The sequence below is a fragment of the Sprattus sprattus genome (genome assembly GCF_963457725.1).
Source record: "Sprattus sprattus genome assembly, chromosome: 10".
NCBI classification, from domain to species: domain Eukaryota; kingdom Metazoa; phylum Chordata; class Actinopteri; order Clupeiformes; family Clupeidae; genus Sprattus; species Sprattus sprattus.
Window position 1 is genome coordinate 24,229,505 of NC_137908.1, and position 13,777 is coordinate 24,243,281.

The 13,777-nt window shown below is 43.4% G+C and overlaps 1 protein-coding gene across 1 annotated transcript in view; it reads right to left on the reverse strand.

The window, feature by feature from the left end:
- Positions 1-9,451: 9,451 nt before the first annotated feature.
- phactr3b (phosphatase and actin regulator 3b) overlaps positions 9,452-13,777 on the reverse strand; it is a gene marked incomplete at its 5' end in the record, with an annotated part of 46,048 nt that continues 41,722 nt past the window's right edge. The window contains 5 exons of the mRNA XM_080845530.1: positions 9,452-9,794; positions 10,563-10,639; positions 11,216-11,356; positions 12,107-12,168; positions 13,594-13,649. Of these exons, the coding sequence (XP_080701656.1) occupies positions 9,779-9,794; positions 10,563-10,639; positions 11,216-11,356; positions 12,107-12,168; positions 13,594-13,649 (352 nt within the window). The 3' untranslated portion in view covers positions 9,452-9,778. The remainder of the gene's footprint in view (positions 9,795-10,562; positions 10,640-11,215; positions 11,357-12,106; positions 12,169-13,593; positions 13,650-13,777) is intronic.

Below are 13,777 nucleotides of genomic sequence, written 5' to 3' on the forward strand. Positions count from 1 at the left end.
CGTCTGACGTCTGTGCTTGCCAATAAGGGTTATTCCACCAAGTACTAAGTCATTTTTGTCAGTCAGTTTTGGGGGTTCAAATACTTATTTTTTGCATCAAGTCATAAATGTTATAAAATGCATTTTTCTGGATTTTTTTGTTGATATTCTGTTTCTCACTGTTAATATACACCTACCATTACAATTATAGATCACACATTTATTTGCAAGTGGCCAAACTTGTGAAATCGCAAGGGGTTCAAATACTTATTTTCCCCACTGTATCACACACCGATGTGTACCTGATAAACAAGCAATCTTTTAGATAGTGCATGATACCGTTTCAACTATATAATATCACTTGTGTTCACATGTTACCCCCTGAATACTAAACGAAAGGGGAGAGATTTGTATGCAGCCTTTGTAGTTAACAGCCAAACATGTCAGCTCAGACCTGGATACCAACTAATCCATAGATGACCCTTGACCCTTGTTTTGCTTTAGACTTGCAAATTGATTCAATCACCATGGTGGTTTTCGTTTGAACGACAGCTTTTTGAATACGTTTTTTTTTTTTATTTATGCATGCATTGTAGTGTTTTATAGTTGTTTTCTTTTTTGTATTAATGACATACATTTGTGTGTTATTTGTGTATGCATGTTTCTATGTGTGTATGAAAGTGTTTTTATGGAGTTATTTTGTTTGTCTGTTAATGCATGTGAGTGGGTGTCTGTGCATGTGCATAAGTGTGTGTGTATGTGTGTGTGTACTGGTTGTACTTGTTACTTGTTACTTGTTGTGTGTGCACGTAACTTTAGTGTTTGTTGTTGTGCTTGTGTATATGACCATCTATGTGTGTGTGTGTGTGTGTGTGTGTGTGTGTGTGTGTGTGTGTGTGTGTGTGTGCCTGCCTGCCTGCGTGCGTGCGTGCGTGCGTGCGTGCGTGCGTGAGTGCGTGCGTGCGTGCGTGTGTGTGTGTGCTGTCATGTATGTTTTTTTAACCTCTGAGGGCATCTAGTAGGTTGAGGATGGAGAACACTCTTCACCTACCATCCCACTCCTCCACCAGACACACACACACACACACACACACACACACACACGCACATGCACACCCACACGCTGACACATATGATCAGGCATTGCCTTCACGTCTCTGCAGCCCTTGGCAGCAGGGGGGCCACTCTCCAGCCACGAGAGGAAGCGCCATTGAGCCGGAGCCATGCGAGGCCCACCACGTGCATTCAGAGTTCGGCCTCAATTTGATCACAGATTCCTCCTTAGACCCAATGTGTCCTTGTGGGGTGGGTGAGTCACAGGAACACATAACTGGCCTGAACCAGTTCCTGGGACCCAGCTGTACTCTCCACCACACAAGCAACAGTCATCGGGACCCTGGCCAGGCATGTGCCAAAGCTGCGGAGACGTCGTTGTGGAGTGGCGAGAGTCTTAGGGTTTATATGTCAGGGCTTCAGAATCACTATTTCTATCTCATTATTCTTCATTAGTTTGTATTATTACTTTCTACCATTATTATTCTATAATTACTCTTTACTACTCATGTCTCATAATTAGAACTAGGTTCAAACAGAAAGGTTCTGGTCAAGTATGTGTCCTCCACTTGGTGTTCTACCTGATAGGAATAGACAGTGGCAAGGTGAAGAGCTAGATTGTTGTTCTGCATTCTCTTTGACCAGACATTCTAGCAAGTTATTTACTTCTATATCAGACTAATCACATACATGTAGGGGTTGGAGCCAATGATTGACACCAATCCAGTCAGCCTGGTAGGATACTTAGGCTGTTTTCTTGTCTTATTAGAGATGCGGTTAATATTCTTTGTGAAACCTACTCTCCCTTAAAGTGCATCATTGTAAAGAATAGTTCCATTAATCTGTGGTGTTGGGAAATGACCACCACAGATCAACACATGGACTTCAAACAGGGGGAAACATGCTAAGATACGGCAGGCAGACAGAGTGACTTGGTGACGTGGTGAAGTTTTAGAGCAAAGGGGGCCGTTATCTACTTTCTATTTTGCTGACCGGTTCGTTTTTTTTTGTTTATCCTGACATGCAGCTGTCAATGTTTTTTCTTGAAAATAAAACATCACCTGGGTAGCACCCTATCCACAGTGATAATGTTGTGGGGAATCAAAGGTAGTTACATACAAATATTGGGTCATTGGTAGTTCATCTGAAAATTATATCTTGATTGACAAGTTCAAATTCCAGGGCAGAAAATGGTCAGTGAAGTGAATTATTGGATTGAAGTTTATCTCATATCTTTTCAGCTTCAACACATATTCTGTGGATGTTGATCTTGACCTTTAAACCACTGCTTCTTAAGACGTCTGCATTGCTTACCTACTTACAAAGCTCTTATCTTTGACCCAGTTTGGAAGCCTTCTAAGGCATTAGAATTCTACGTATTTCCATAATTTATGCATGGGCTCTGAGCGGCCTCATTAATATTGAACAATCCTGCTCGCCGCAAATAATTGATTTTGAATTTGTCAATCTAAGAGTTTGGAAAAATAAAACAGTGAGTCAAGGAAAATGGATAAACAGAACAAAGTATTTCAAATATCATTGCTGACTTTTGACGGGTTTGTATAGTGTACTGTATTTATCTATGTATTCATAAATGTTAAGATGGTTTGTGTGGAGAGTTTGGGACACTGAAAAGATCAGATGCTGTTTTTTCGGTTAAATGTGAAGTGTGAAGAAGTTTCTGTTACTGCGTTGTGACCTCATTGTACTTGTACATTGTACATTGTAATGTTTCTAGTTAGTCATAATGTTTTTAAAGGGCAGTTGGATTCTCTCAAAGTTCTTACATACTCATTTGCAAAGAAAACATATGTCAGGAAAAAAGAGCTACAGTACAAGTTATTCAATTAATTCAATTCAACTTTATTTAAATAGCGCCACAACACTACAGTTGTCTCAAGGCGCTTTACAGAGCCCAGATCCTGAACCCCCTGTCAAGTAAGGACTGATAGCCAAATAATATAGTACCATAGCCTACCAAGACTTCAGACACCTGAGAAGAATGTAGTATATCAGCCAGATATAACCTTCAGCATTAACAATGCCAATGTAACAACAGATTTACAAGGATAAATGGGATAATATTGTGTAGCGATGCAGTGTTTGCATCAAAGAATCATGTCTATATATGGAGTTGGGACCATTACATTTACTAGAGAGAACTGTATGTTTTATCACAATACAGAATGAAACACGCTACTTTTCATTGTAATGAACTTCTATCAGTGACAACTGATGAGTCATCAATATTGTCTTATAAGTGTCTTTAGAAAGTACACACTCCAGGCTATCTCACTGACGGCAGCAAGATGTCAGTCCTTACTCCTGCTGGGAAGAACACTTGCTCCCGCCATAAATGTGCAGAAAGAAGCTCTGTGATAGCTGTGTGTGTGTGTGTGTGTGTGTCTCTATCTGTGTGTGTTTCTGTGTGTGCGTGTGTGTGTGTGTGTGTCTATTTGTGTGTGTGTGTGTGTGTGTGTGTGTGTGTGTGTGTGTGTGTGTGTGTGTGTCTGTCTGTCTGTCTGTCTGTCTCTGTGTCTGTGTGTGTGTGTGTGTGTGTGTGTGTGTGTGTGTGTGTGTGTGTGTGTGTGTGTGTGTGTGTGTGTGTGTGTGTGTGTGCACATGCTGCTTGCTGTCCACTCATGTTCTGATGATCTGCACTATTACTCAATTAAACATTTGTTTGCTGTAAAGGTAAGGCAAGAAAGAAGTTAAAAAAGAAAGCACCTTATATCTCATATCTCTGAGAGATTCATACTTGGAGTGGCTTCTGAAGATTGTGGAGATCAGCCTGACCTTTGAGGTCATTGCATCCTGGCCTTGCTAAGTATTTAAGTATTATAATAAGTATTTTGTAAAAATGAAGCTGAATGGCTGTCATGTGGACTGTTTTGGAACAAACTAATAAGCAGAGTGGAAGGAATGAGAGCTTGTGGGGAGGAGGAGGGCTTGAACTCTGAGACTGCTCTAAGTTCTAAGGATGAGACTGAACACTCACCCAAATCAGAGTGACACCAGAGGAAGGCTGTGTGAGGAGGCAGTTTCACTCTTCCTTTCTTCCTCTCTCTCTGTATCCATGACTGTGTGTGTTTGCGTTTGTGTGTGTTTGTGAGACAGAGAAAGAGAGAGAGAGTAAGTATACATGTACGTATGTCTGCATGTGTTTAAACATACTGTACCTGTGACTTTATATAAGTGTGCCTATACAATTTTGTATATGTCCGTGTGCCTGTGCGCGTGTGTGTGCATGTGCTTGTGTGTGTTCGTCTGTGTGCGTGCGTCTGTGTGTGTGTGGCAGTTCATTTTCATAGATTAATAAAAGAGGACATTCCATCTCCCCTCGTGAGAAGCAGAGACAGAGACCTTGGCAGAGCCGTACCCTGTACCCTTCTGCCTCATCTGAGCCCCCTCATTCCAGGTTTGCCTGTGTGTCTGTGCGTGTGTGTGTGTGTGTGTGTGTGTGTGTGTGCGCATGTGTGTGTGTGCGCGTGTGTGTGTTTGCGCATGTGTGTGTGTGTGTATGTGCATGTGTGTGTGCGTGTGCATATGTGTCTTTGTGTGTGTGTCTGTGTCTGTGTTTGCGTGTGTGTGTGCTTGTGCGTATGTGTGTGCGTGTGCGTATGCGTATGCGTATGCGTATGCGTGTGCGTGTGCGTGTGCGTGTGCGTGTGTGTGTGTGTGTGCGTTTGTGTGTGTGTGCGTGTGCGTGTGCGTGTGCGTATGTATCTGTGCCTGCGTGTGTGTGTGCGTGTGTGTGTTTGCCTAATCTGGGCCTCCTCATGTTTAGGTTTGCCTCTGCCATCATTGCTTTGGCACGGGTAGAAAAACGCAGCGCTCAGTGCTACGACATCAAACTGAATTCTGACGTAAGTTCTTGCTTTAGACACTTTGACATCATTCCACCGGTACAATGGGCAAAATAATACCTCCAGATGTAGGTCACTGTTTCAAAATATGTGCCAAATGTTTTCCAAATGTATATACTGTATGCTTTTTTCCGCTTTTTATATTTTTTGTTTGTATACAGTATGTTTCAGGCTCTGTACCAATTTTTTTCTAGCAAATTTCTGAATTAATTTGCTTGTCGTGTAAACACATGTTTATTACAAAGTATATATGTGTGTGTGTGTGTGTGTGTGTGTGTCTACATGTCTCTGAGATCATATGTGTTTTTAAGTGTGTGTGTTGCAGAGTGTGTGTAAACGCCTGTTGCCTGTATACACAACCCATACACACAATGCACACATACAGTCTTGTTTTATGGGTGTGTCTGTGTGTGTGTCTGAACTCATCCGTTGCCCAGACTGCTATCACACCAGAGCAAGGGTAGGGCTGGCGACCCACGCACCATCCTGCCTCCCCAGAAGAGAGGCCTCGTATGTGTCTCCATGGCTCCACTCGGCCCCCCCCACCCGCCCACAGGACACTGCCAGTCAGGGTCAGTCGCACCACCTGTGCTGTGGTCTGATGGTGGTGGTTCCATGCTTCAGCTAGTTCTCTCTGTCTCTCATGCTCCCTCGCGTTCTCTCTTGCTCTTTTTACATTCTGTTTCTTTCTCCCTGTCTTTCTCCTTCTCGCTTCTCTTTCACTTTCTCTCACTTTCGCTTTCTTTCTGTTTCTGTCTTTCATTCATTCATTTTCATGAATCTTGTCTTACTGATCTTGCCATCCCCCCCCCCCCCCCTGCCCCCCCCCCCCTGCCCCCCTCTCTCTCCAAGCTTCCCAGGGACTCTCTTTGCCTTCAAGGAAGACTCAGTACTCCTGTGCTTCCGCTGATGCACAGAGCTCAGCTAGAGTAGTTGAATCCCAAGGCATTCATTATCCTCATTTCCGACCTTGTCCTGCGGAGCATGATTAACGGTAATACTGTTCTTCCAAACCACTCCCTGATCACATGGCGACAATGCACCTCAGACAGTCATGTTGTGCCGTTTTTTTCACAGGTTGGCTGAATTATTCATATTTACAGAGAGTACACGCTTGATTTCCTTGGGGGGGTGGGGCGTCTACTTGGCATTCAGGAGGTTACCATCTGTTTGCATGATCCATATTTTCTCATAATGAGGCTATTTATTGACAGGAACAGTAAGCAGAATCCCACCGACCTGCTGAGTATTGATCCCTAAGGAAGGGCAACATATCTGTAGCGAATAACACTACACCAGACTCATACTTCCAGAAACCGTGCTCCTATAAAGCCTAGCCTTAGAACCCTCTATAGTGCCTATTAACCCACTCACAAATGGCCTTGTGTTAGGTGAAAATTCACACTCAAGATTACCTTGGACTCCAGAGTTGTGTATTAGTATCTTTATGTATCAGTAATGATATGCATATCAGGCTCACTCATGCCTTGGCAGACAAGAGAGAAGCACGGGCTCACTCTCATCTTAGAGGATGAGAGAGAGAGACCGGGCTCACTCTCATCTTAGAGGATGAGAGAGAGAAGCACGGGCTCACTCTCATCTTAGAGGATGAGAGAGAGAAGCACGGGCTCACTCTCATCTTAGAGGATGAGAGAGAGAGACCGGGCTCACTCTCATCTTAGAGGATGAGAGAGAGAGACCGGGCTCACTCTCATCTTAGAGGATGAGAGAGAGAAGCACGGGCTCACTCTCATCTTAGAGGATGAGAGAGAGAAGCACGGGCTCACTCTCATCTTAGAGGATGAGAGAGAGAAGCACGGGCTCACTCTCATCTTAGAGGATGAGAGAGAGAGACCGGGCTCACTCTCATCTTAGAGGATGAGAGAGAGAAGCACGGGCTCACTCTCATCTTAGAGGATGAGATAGAGAGACCAGGCTCACTCTCATCTTAGAGGATGAGAGAGAGAGACCGGGCTCACTCTCATCTTAGAGGATGAGAGAGAGAGACCGGGCTCACTCTCATCTTAGAGGATGAGAGAGAGAAGCACGGGCTCACTCTCATCTTGGAGGATGAGATAGAGAGACTGGGCTCACTCCCAGACTGCCGCAGACGAGAGAGAAGCGAAGTTAAAAACATGACACAAGGTTTGTATAGGTTAAAGTTAGAAGAAACGTCATGATTTAGCTCACAAAGGCATATGATTAACACACATACCTACTTGATTAAAGGCATAGCTTCTCATTTCTCTATCACCTTGTTTATGTTTTTGAATCTCTGGACTGCAAAGTTCAGAGTAAACCACATTAGGCAGGTTTTGACCATTCTTAAAGTGTGCTTTTTAGGAAATAGGTTTCTAAAACTTCTTTAAACACATTTTGATGGCATAGGGTCATGTGAAGGGATGTTAAACACCCTGCTGTTTCCAGACACAGGTAGTTTTATGCTTCAGGTCGGGAACTCCGTGGAATTTAAGAGCACCTTAAGATGTCACTACAATTAATAAATCATCAAATTACTTGAGTTAGAAAGCTGTCTTTTCTTTGTAAGGCAAGCTTATTGGCTGTTAGGACATTCACCATGATTTGAACAAAGAGACATGTGGTTGAGTGTCCATTGTTTAAATACTGTTGAACATGTAGCAGCAGAAAATAAAAGACTCATTTACTGCCCCAACAAACCAACTTCCAAAAGATGTGCTGAAGTTGTCTCTTAGTCCTGCTGTGTTTGCACATTTTTGAAGACCGCAGGCCAGCAACTCCACAGCTGTTGCACAGCATGTGAGAAGACCCTGGGTACTATCATCTGGCCCTGACTCTGCAGAAAAGAAGCTAAGCTAATACTCTCTGATGGTGAAGTCCTTAGAAGGTGATAAACCAAATTATTTTGAGCAATAAAGTGTGAAAAGATTCCATCATTGAGGATTCAGGAAGTGGACCGGGTTTATTATTGCACGCTTTGAGACTTTTGTTGTGATTTGTGTTTTACTTTACCAGGATCTGTAGGCTCTTGAAAAATATATATTTTGTATTTTTTTTTTTTTGTATCATTATGTATTCCTATTCAGAAAGAAAGAGAACATGCAGTCAAGTAATAGGAGGAGGCAAGAACAGAGAGTAAGACCTGACAAAACCTTGACAGTTAAACTGTTTCTCAGCACAAAAGCTGAGTTAAATTGGTCATTTAACAATTGTGAGGAACATTAACTCAGTTCAGGGCTGCTAAGCTTTCATCTCATCTTAATATAATCACGTTCATTTCAGCTGAGCCTTCCTCTTGGACTAAGTGGTGGAGCGTGCTCCAGAAAAGCTGATGCTAGACTCTGGGCTCGTCTGGGTGAGTCTCAGCGATGCTTTTGTTAATCTCTGAACTTCAACATTCTGTTCATCCTCTGTTCAGAAGAGTAACCATCACCTACCGTTCAAACAGGTCCTGGATTGTTTTTAGACAATCTCTCTGAAAGTAAGTTCTTTATCATATTATTCCTCATTTTGAAAGAAAGAGAACGTGAAGTCAAGGAAAAGAAAGAAACAACAGAAAGGAAGACCCTTACAATACTTGACAATTAAACAACTACAAACTATTTTCTCAGTACAAAAGCAGCGTTAAATAGGTAATTTAACATTTTGTCATTTGAGTGAAGTATGCCCTTCTATTAGCCTGCAATGGTGCGTGCTTGAGAATAGCTGTTGCTAGACTCTGTGTTCATCCAGGTGAAGCACCACAACGCTTTTGTTCATTTGTTAATCTGGTGTGCGCTGTAAGCCTGGCCCCAGTCCTGTGTGACAAGCCTCTTCATATCAACGCATGGCTCGGGATGAAAGGATTAGCGGCAAGCATGCTCGTCAAAGTGCAACAAAACTTTCGCCCTGACTGCTTATATAAGACTTGTCACTACCAGGCATGTCCAAATGGAGTCCTAACTAGGACGGGGGTATTTTGGATTGTGTAGAGCAATCTCTGTACAATATCAATTTCTTCACTGCTTTATGAATGAAGTCATGGTTTTGTGATTAGAAATCCATGTTGTGTTACTTGGAAAGTTATGTTTTCCTTATCAAGAGATTTGTACTACACCCCTCCACACACACCACACACACACCACACACACACACACACACACACACACTCCTTGCCACCCAACTGGAAAAACAGCACACAAGTCAGTTTTTTTTATATAAAATTCAAAACTTGTATTGTGCAGACAATAAATAGAGCTTACAAAGGTAAGACATGTAGTCCATTTGTTTTCTTAAGAGATTGACATTTACACAGCTGATATGAAATTCACTTGATTTTTTTGTTGTTGTTGTCCTCAGTGAGATACCACAAACAACTGGGGTGTGACTGACTACAGTACCAGTGACTGGTGTGGGAAAAGTTCATCGGGTCACATGCAACATTCCCCCAGCCCCCACAAAAATCAACCACACCCTCTAAAACCCACCCTCCCCCCTTCGACCCAACCCCTCACCCACCCATCCCAACCTCACTCCACTCCCATCTTGGCATTGAAAGGTGAGCTTTTAAAAAACAACAGAAAAAAAGACAAGGAGAAAGTGTGAAAGTCTTTTACAAAATAGTCTTGTTTAAAGCAGCGGGTTTCCCAGCCTCTCTGCAGGCGAGGAGAAGGGGGCCGCAGGCGCGTCGGACGGAGACCCCTCGCTCGTGACACCAGCTCCAGAGACATAGCCTCTAAGAATCACTGACCGTGCCCTCTTCCAGGAAATCAAAACGAAGAAAACAAAAAAAAAAAGGGGGAAAAATTCCCAGAATTCTTCATGGCCCACAAGGCCACTGCTCTGGAAAGAGCCTTGCAAGGTCTTCTCTCGACGCAACCAGGGCATCCAGCTTTCACGTTTCTTCACAGAAGAAAACCTCGCTACGGTCGGTGAAACCTGCGGAGCCAAACACAGGGACACAAGGGAAATTTAGGAGGATGTTGGAACACTGCATTCTTATATCAAGCACATCAGTAATCTTCAATCCCACGTTTCAGGATAAGCATGGCGGTCAGCATTGCCCTGTGCAGGTAAAATTGTGTCTGGGTGCAAGCTCACCTGTATAGGAAGCATCTTTTTGCTACTGATGGCAATTTTGTTCCCGATAAATATAGGCTTCAACGTAAGCAAACACGTAAGCAGAACCGGAGGGGACATTTGTTATGTTTGTCAGACGCTGCTAATGTGAGCATAATCCAGGCCAGTCTCTTGTCCCCAGAGAGGTTGAGACAACTATATTTGGAGCAGACCCTTTGTCTCTATCAGCACAACCGCTAAGGATAAAAATTGCTCAAATTGGATTTCTTGATTTCTAAAGATACACTAAAATCCTGGGGAATCTTGCTAAATGCGAAACTGTTATGTCACATAATTTGAGAGGGATTATCAGACAGGTTGGAAAGGAGTGAGGAGTGGATATGAAGTGTGACATCAGATCTATACTGGATCTCATCCACGGTCAGCTACCCCTCTAGGCATTGACACACACTCAAATATAAACACACACACACACCTAACGAAGAAACAAACACTTGCACAAATGGAAACACACGCACACACACCACATCAAACACAGTCACACATTCTCATGCACCAAAAACAATCCCCCCCCCCCACACACACACACCCACACACACTCACTAGCACAAACACAGTGATGCTGACCTTGTGAGATGCCTGCTAGATGCGTGCACCTCCATCTCGTTGCTCTTGAACTCGTTCAACTCTTTGCGTATTGCTGCCTGTAGGAGAGCAAAACAAGTGGCCGATTACTCAACGTCTCCAGACACGACCCAGAAACAGACAGCAGTGATGGCTAGATGAGGGGACCATTCGTATGGAGATGAGAGGAGGCATCCCATCCCAATGTGAACTTCAAAACAACTGATACCACTAACGGCATCATGTCAAGGCTCGCTAACTACTTGAATGGCCTACATCATTGGTATGGCATCCCATTTAATGCTGAAGTTCGGAAGAAGTGACATTATGTCAGGGATTAATAGGTACTAAAAGAGTTTGAGTGAAGGGCATTTCTGATCGTTTTTAAAGTGAACAAGCAAAAAAAAAATCGATTTTTTTCCCCCACCTTTCTTCATTAGTGGAGGTACATTATTCTAGTTCATAATCTTATCGTTTTCATGGACAGTATAAATCACATATATTTCAAACCACAGTCTTAGACAGGATATGCCCATATGCAAGGTGATATCTCACAAGATAAAATCAAACACAATCAGAAACATCCACGACTGGGCACAGTCTGCAATACCCAGCCAGGATCAGCAGGGGGAGCTCTGGGGCAGGCCGGATCGTACCTTGTCTGCTGCAGACAGTCTGGTCCAGGGTTTGTCTGCCCTCCTGTCATAGTCCTGAGCTTTGGCCACCTCCACGTAGTCACTGAAGCGTATGAGGATCTTTCTTTCCCGCAGCTCGTCGACTGTGGGCCTCTGGTTCAACTGTGTGGGGAAAAACAAGAGATGCTCAGGAAAAGATCTGTTGACACCATCACAGAGAACTGCATGATTGTGGTGACCACGTTTCTATTCAGTGCTAGGCTGAAAAGAGGTCTCAGAGTGTGCCAGGTTGAGTCAGAGGAGAGACCCAACAACGGGGAAAAGTCAGGGCTGAGGTGTATCATAGGCTTCTTGCATAAGACCATGGACTAATGAAAGACACGCTCTCCCAACTGTACATCCATGCAGGAGTATACCTCATGCTCCAGAATCTACTTAGAGTCATGTGCCTGTCTGCTTTTTTTGAAAGACAGCTGAGCTTGTGTGTGTCTGTGTGTGTGAGAGAGAGAAAGTGTGTGCATTAGCGTGTAAATGAGTTTGTGTGTGTGTGTGTGTGTGTGTGCGCACGCGTGTGCGTATGTCTGCATGTGAGTGTGTGTCATTTGAGTTAAGTATGCCTTTAAAGGCCATCTGTCTGTACACGTGTGCACTGAAAACTTGTGTGCGCAAAGGACCGTTTGTTAAATGTATGGGTATGCGCACAATATGCGTGTCTGTGTGTGTTTGTGTGTGTGTGTGTGTGTGTTTGTGTGTGTGTGTGAGCATATGTTTAATTATGTCTGTGCATGAGTGTGTTTGTGTGTAAGCGTGCCGGTGTCTGGTTGCGTGTCTGTCTGGACAGCTGCAGGTTTATCTGGTGAAGAGATTTAGCCCTGATGGGATCTTAGGGCGACTGTGCCCAGCATGACGCACCTTTCTGTTGAGCCTCTGTTTAATTTCCCTCCTCTCCTCCTGTTCAGTTTGGTCATTCCTCTCTGTGAAAACACATAGCACAAAATGTCACAGGTCAGCAAAAAAAAAAAAACACTGAACACTCTAAAAAACAAAGTCCAGACAGGTCAAATAAGACACACGTCATGTCTGCAGCGTGACAGTTTCATGGACAGATAAGGTGCGATCGCTTATTTCATAATATCAGACATGAAGACAGCAGCAAACGTGGTCCAGTTGTGGCCTCTGGGGGATTAACAGAGGACTCTTAGGCTTATGTAGACTGACACTGGCCAAGCCCAGGGTCTTTGTCAACAGCTGTCCAACTTCATGGTTCCGAAAATGAGGCAGGGGTGGCTGTCTGGGTTTTTGATAAGACCCCTAATGGGACATGGGATAAAGAGAGCGAAGAGATCTAAGGACGAAGTTGATATTATAGGATTTCCTTTCTTTGAGCGCAATCACTCAATTTCTTACTCTCTCTTTTTTCCCCTTTTGTTTGTAAGAAGAGATGGATTACTAAATCCAAACTGTGCTGTCCTGAATTTGAGCAAGGACAAACGGCACAGTTCACACACACACACACACACACACACACACAAAAACACAAACACATAGTGTCTGATTTGAATGGGACCATATTATTCCTGTCAGACATCCCTGAGAAACAGCTGACTGAGAGTGACATGCTGTGATTTGGATCAGATCCTGACGTGGTACAGTGCCGTTTTAGATCCGGACTACATCCGGGCCAGACCGGACCACAGAGTCCAGAAAACTATATCTCTCCATCTGTGTTTACTCAAGTCTACAGGTAAACCTCGTCTGAGGTCGAGGGGAAATTGAGAATGGATTTGGTCATGTGACAGACACACATGCAAAGCAATTGCCAGAGAAGACAGAGGTGACAGCTGCCAAGACGCTGAGTACAGGTGGTTTGACCTAATATGGGCCAATGATTAGAGAAATCCAGCACGTAAACAACCTAAGCACATAGGAGAGACTCTACGGATGATAAGACAATCTCTGATTTGTGTGCACACTAACCTTTTAAAGTTAAAGCTCAAAGATGTCTAGATGAGATTCTTCCAGGATTTTTCTAAAGTTGTATTTAGTTGATTTATTTGTTCAAAAAGCTTTTTGTTTTTTCTTGCATTAGCATGTTTAGCAAAAACAATATGAAAGAGATAATCTAAAAAAGGTTTTCAATTTGACATGCTTTAGACTAGAGCATGTCAATCTGAAATCAAAATGAAACTTCACTCGTCAAATTTTGCCAGATAATTCGACAAAAACGAAATTGAAATAAAAACATAATAATCCTCTCTTTTCAAACTAATTAAACTGCTTCGTTTGTGTAACATGAGAAGCGAGCAGAGCAGGTGCCCTCAGATGAAAGCGTCTGATCGTGAAGGAATTCCCCTTTCTGACAAATCACGGAACGAACAAAGTCGGAGGAAGATACTCACGTTTGAGGATATTCCGGCTCTCCAACTCCTCAACGGCCGGTCTTTGGCTCAGTCTCCTGCGAAAGAAGACCAGAATCACGTTCTGGACCATCTTTTCATTCAATTTCCACCCAAAGTCTCTCAAAGTCTCTGATTAGCAGACTGATTGCCTGCGCATGAGTGAGCAACGCGCCGATGTGCACAT